The 6000-nt window shown below is 37.8% G+C and overlaps 1 protein-coding gene across 5 annotated transcripts in view; it reads left to right on the top strand.

Moving 5' to 3' along the window:
• Positions 1-5313: 5313 nt before the first annotated feature.
• FRRS1L (ferric chelate reductase 1 like) overlaps positions 5314-6000 on the top strand; it is a 61279-nt gene continuing 60592 nt past the window's right edge. For 2 of the 5 annotated variants that reach the window (XM_034416353.3, XM_034416347.3), the window contains exon 1: positions 5315-5643. In XM_034416353.3, the coding sequence (XP_034272244.1) occupies positions 5394-5643 (250 nt within the window). In that variant the 5' untranslated portion in view covers positions 5315-5393. Of the gene's footprint in view, positions 5644-6000 lie in introns of all 5 variants that reach the window. The other 3 variants (XM_034416346.3, XM_034416351.2, XM_034416352.3) reach the window with 3 other exon arrangements.

Genomic DNA, 6000 nt, shown 5'->3' with positions numbered 1-6000 from the left:
ACTGAATCCTGGGGAATGCAGTTCCCCATGACATCCAGTAGGCATTAATGTTCTGGGAACGCAGCCACGCTTGGCATTTGGCTTGAACATACAAAGCCTGAAATGTATTGTACGTATTTCATATGCCTGCTTTATTTTAAAAAAGCTGACAGCAGCATTGTTTTTCTTTTTTCTGCTGAAGGTTGACAGAATTATTATCATTTTTTCTGGATATTTTATCCAACTGATTAAGCAGTGTTGTACCATAAAATTTTATTTCATTTGATATAATTAGTTATCATCATTATTATTATTACCATAAATTGTTATTCAGGACATACAGAAGCAAGTATAGAATATGAGATATGGTATTTTTTTTAAAGTTGGTAATTTTCACTAATGCACAGAAACTCAGAATCAGAATCAGAATAAGAATAATTTTATTTCTATACCGCCCTTCTCCCAAAGGACTCAGGGCTGTGTACAGTCTATTAAAAGCACAAGACAAACATCAATTAAAATAATTTAAAATTATTAAATAATTCGGCTCAATTTAAAACCCCAGAAATTTAAAACACCCAATTTAAAATTATTATGTTGATAGCCCAGCCTGGCGGAACAACAGGGTCTTGTTGAGCTGGAAGGGCCCTTAGAGGTCCAGCCCCCTGCTTGAGCAATAAATCCTATACCATTTCAGTCAAATCAGACTATCCAGTCTTTTCTTAAAAACCTCCTACGATGAAGCACCCACAACATCTGAAAGCAAGCTGTTCTCATTGTTAAGAAGTTTCTCCTTAATTCCAGGTTGTGTCTCTCCTTGATTAGTTTCCATCCATTGTTCCTTGTCCTGCCCTCTGGTGCTTTGGAAAATAAATTGAACACCTCTTTGCGGCAGCCTCTCAAATATTGGAATACTGCCATCATGCCCCACTAAACTTTCTTTTCTCTAGATTAGCCAAACCCAAATCCTGCAACCATTCATATGTTTTACTGTCCAGGCCTTTAATCGTCTTAGTTGCTCTTTGCATTTTTTCCAAAATCTCAAAATCTTTTTTGTAATGTGGTGACCAAAACTGGATGCAGTATTCCAGGTGTGGGCTTACTAAGGATTTATAAAGTGATACTAATACTTCACATGATTTTGATTCTATGCCTCTGTTTATACAACTAAGGATTGTATTAGTTTTTTTGGCTGCTGCTGCGTACTACTGACACATGTTTAAGTGATCATCCACTAGGACTCCAAGGTCCTGTGAGAAGTATACCCCAAAAAGACAGTGCCAGAAACCTTTCTTCCAGCAGTCCCTTTCACAGTTACTGTTTTTGAGCCACGGTTTGCCTAATCTGTATTTATTTAGTCATATGATTTATCTCAGAAAACTCTTTTATCTTTGAGAAATTAGCCTGATAAGCTACTGACATGATGTTTTCTGGACATGGAAAGATAATTAAATCACTCCTGCCTTTCCAAAGACATACTGGTGAGTTTTAAGATTATCTATTATTTCTGCTGATAATATATTGTCATGTTATACTCTTACATTTAAGATTACATTGGTCTGGTGCCTTCTTTGCAATTGCTTTGCATTTCTTTTTTGTTTGGCTTATTGTTTGTGTTTCACGCTGGTCATTGACCAAAATAAAGTTTGGACTGGATGCTTGTAATTAGAGTGTGTCATTTAATAGGGTGAAAATTAATTTTTGAATTTTTTTTAGTGAGGGGTTTGAAAAATAGGTTTCAAATCTGCTGTTATTTTTGCAATTGCACAGCGTTTAGCTTGCTATGATAAATTCACGTCTGATCATATACCCCACAAAAGTCTCTTGTAACCCAAATACTGTTAAGTTTATCTTCTCAAAATTACATCTTGTGCTGCAAAAATTAAAGGTTTTTTTCTGCATGAATCTTATTAGCTAAGCAAAAAATAATCAATGCAATCATAAACTAACTTCAGAAAGCAATTATCTGAGTTACAAAAATGATTACGTGAGTTTCATCAAGTTGTGTTTTGATTCATTCTTCGACATCAGCCGCCATCTTGGTCTCTGATATAATTCTCACATTTCTCATGTGTATACACTCTGCTTGCTGCTTCTGTGACCTGTTTCATACATCTTTGTATTGATAGGGGATGACAAGGCCCACTGTGATACTTACATTGGTTTGTCAATGAACTTCTTTATTTCTGCTTTAGTCAGTTGGCATGTCAAAGGTGACTCATATACACCTTCAGACTAGTTACTCCAGCAGAGTGGATGTTCTGGCATTGATTAAAGGCATTTTTCTTGCACATAGAGAAAAATCTCCCAGCGTGTGATTGTCTGCACCCCTCAAGTCAATGATCTTTTGCAGACCAGCTCTCATCTCTTGAATGTCATATGAACACAAGAGTGTCTGGATTATCATTTCACTGAAAGCATACATGCTGAGCACTGAATGGTTGGCAAAATAACATCTGCTACCACCTTCTTTTGCAGTCTAACTTGCTGCAGCTGGAACAACACATGATGCAGGCCTGGAGACAAAAACATTTGAAGAACAGTTGCAGGATTGGGTATGGCCAGTCTAGGGATGATTGCAATATTCCAGTATTTGAGCAGCTGCCATAAAGAAGAAGAGGTCAACTTATTTTCCAAAGCACCATAGGGCAGGACAAGACTCCTTGATTCCATGGATGGAATCAAGGAGAGAAGCAACTTGGAATTAAGGAGAAATTTCCTGACAATGAATACAATTAACCAGTGAAACAGCTTGCCTTCAGAAGTTGTAGGTGCTTCATCACTGGAGGTTTTAAGAAAAGACTGGACAACCACCTATTTGAAATGGCACATGGTCTCCTGCTTGAGTAGGGGGTTGGACTAGAAGACCTTCAAGGTCCCTTCCAGCTCTATTTTTTCCAAAGCTGGGGCAGTGTATGCCAAAGCAAATTGTTTCTGACAGTTCTACTTACTGTATTTTTCGGAGTATAAGACGCACCGCAGTATAAGACACACCTTAGTTTTTGGGGAGGAAAATAAGAAAAAAGCTGATTGGTAGATAGATCAACCTCCTGGAATACCCCCAATCAGCTGTTCCCAGAGATGAATTTTAGCAACAGGTTCCTTGGTTGTGAGCTCTGTTCCTTGCTTTTCTTTTCTTTTTTTGCTTTTTTTTCTGCCTCTGAAACTTCTGAAACGTTTCAGAAAAAACTTTTTTTCCTGCCTCAGAAAGCCTCCAAAACAGAGCTTCAGAAAAAAAGAAAAAAAGCCTCTGAAGCTCTGTTTGGGAGCTTCTTTTCTGAAGCTTTTCTGATGCTTTTTTCAGCCTCTGAAACCTCCATTTCAGAAGCTGGGCGGGGCTACATTTGGAGTATAAGACTCACCCAGATTTTCACCCTCTTTTTTGGGGGAAAAAGCTGTGTCTTATACTCCAAAAAATATGATAAGTCAACCCATACCAGATGTTCCATGTGAAGAGGAATGGGAAAATTGCTTCTTCCTGTGTGCAGTACAAATGAAGAACTAGTGCCAGCTTCTTAAATTACCTATGTAATCATGGAAAAATCATGTTTAAGAAACCTCAAATAGTACTTTTGTCTAGATACTATGAAGCACCTTTCTGCCTTTGAATCCAAAGTGCTGTACTGGGTTGTATCTGTTTTTTCCTATTCTGTTTAATCTCAAAGCTATTACATAAAACACATTAGACGATGACTATTCAGAAAATTAAATAAAATGCAGTAAATCCGACAGATGAAAATCCAAACAGCAATATAATTCTGTTTTGTCTGATTTGGCACTTTAAACTGCCAAACTGGCTAGATTTATGCATTAGCAAAGCTGAGTATTTTATTTTGACAGATTTAAGGTTCGTTAAACATGAGGAACATGAGGATCATTCAGAACATACAAGTATACATAAAAATATAAACTCCTGGAGAAGTAATGGTGAACTGAACATAACTGCGGTATCTGCGGTAAAACCAGGAGCCAGCAAACCATATTAGTGCTTCAAGATTCCTCTTAGGATAAAGGGGAGGAGACTGTAAAACAATGGTCTCTGGCAGATTTTAGAATTCTGGGAGCCAATAAAAAGTCACTTTGCCCAAGTTATATTTCCTCCTTTTACAGTTACAGAGTTGTAAGGAACCTTGGAGGTCATCAAGTCCAACCCTCTGCTCATGCAGGAGACCTGTACTAGGGTTTAGAACCACCAAACTGCCGACCTTTCTGATCAACAAGCTCAGTCTTAGCCACTGAGCTACCTAGTAAAGCACCTAATTTGGAGTATTCAAGTAGACACTTTCTTTCTTAATTATTTCTGGAAATAGCTTGCAATTATGCTTTTGGATATTGAGAACCTGCAGAATGGCGTGTTTCATCCCACTCAAAATTTATAACAACATTTAAAATTTATTCTGAAATAAACAGCAAAAAGAGTAATAAGATCTTTGATTCTGGAAAGTTATAAACACCTAAAAGGCTAGATGGATCAGAAATAAAAATTTAAAACTAATTATAAGACTCCTTCCCATGGGTTGTTTAAAATCCTGTTAAAATATATGAAGATTTTAAAGGCAAGAGTAAGAAATATTCATATAGGAAAATCTGGAAAATGTAGAAAAACATAATAAGAGGAGACTTGAAAGAATGGACACTAGAAGCAACCAGAAAGAACTAAAGATATAATTAAGGGACAAGAGACCCAGTAATACAGAATGGAGAAAAGTGTGTTAACTTTGGAAGAATTCAGGGATATTTGGGAGCAGTGCACTCAGAAATTTCTCTTAAAATCTACTATAAGCATAAGTTTAAAAGAGGAGATAGAAGAGGATACAACTGAGAATCAGAGAATTTTGGATATGGATTTAAAAAGACAAGTTACAAGAAAGATAATGCAAATAAAACCAGCTGATTTCTCAATAACTAAACAGGACATACAAATAATAAATTAGATGAGTGACTTGAATAACTTACTTTCTTTGGATTAAAAAAAAGATATACTCATGAATTAATATCAAATATGCACAAAACTATGTACTGTATTTGGCTGCTTCTCATGGAATATAGGCAGGTGTACTTCAATATTGCTTTTAGCCCCCCATTTCTGTGCCTGCTATTCCCTTCAATTGAAGCATGGTTTCAATCACAAATATGTCTCCTCGGCTGTTCATTTGGTTGCATTGCATCTATTTTATTAATGTCCACTACTAATAAGAACATAGCCATACCCATGTAGATATTCAAGTAATAATTAGGAAGTATTTTGCAAAAAAAAAAAAAAAAGGTCATCCTTTGTAACTGAATCTTGGTTATGACAGTAAGATCTGATGCTAATACAGTAGTTCGGCTGAAGTCTTGCAAAGGGTGGAGTAGAAGAGCAGAAGAGGCGGTGGCAACGCGCAAGAACTCTGTCGGGCTTAAGAACTGCCGCCATGGCCGCATTTGCAGCAATCCTGTCCTGGCTGCACTGGTGCAGCTTGTGGATGCTGCTTGTGGCCGCTTCCGCTGCTTCCTCTTGGGCCATCGCTGCGGACGAGAACATCGGCAGGGAGACAAGATCTATACAAGGCCGCGAAACAGATGCAAAAGGGAATCAGCCCGATGAGAAGCATCAACCTCACGATTCCTCATATGGCACTTTCGCCAGCGAGTTTTACGATACCCGCTTCCTCTCCGACGAGGGTGAGAACCTATCCAAATAGAGCAGAGATCTAGAAGCACTTCAGAGGGAAGACAGAAGGGGAAAAAATTGAGGTTATCTTATTTTAATGGATGCAACGGGCTGCGTCTCTTTTGCTGTTAAAAAGGGAATTGTAGCATTATCAGCCACCGGCTGAAGTGGGGGAAGGGCACTCCGTACATGATCAAAATTCTGTCTTGCCTTTTGGAAATCCTTGACTGTTTTGGGGAAGGGGTGAGATAAAGTGGGATAAATACGTTCGAGTCAGCAAGTAAGGTATAATATATGGTTGCGAAGTTTCCTCCATTTGAGATGAATTGGTTTCCCGGAGTGAAGCAAAGAAAATGATTTTCTCTACT

Source organism: Pantherophis guttatus, chromosome 4 (assembly GCF_059756535.1).
Source record: "Pantherophis guttatus breed Tessera chromosome 4, ASM5975653v1, whole genome shotgun sequence".
NCBI lineage: Eukaryota > Metazoa > Chordata > Lepidosauria > Squamata > Colubridae > Pantherophis > Pantherophis guttatus.
The sequence above is the reverse complement of the archived record's forward strand: the minus strand, read 5'-3'. Positions and strand labels throughout refer to the sequence as shown.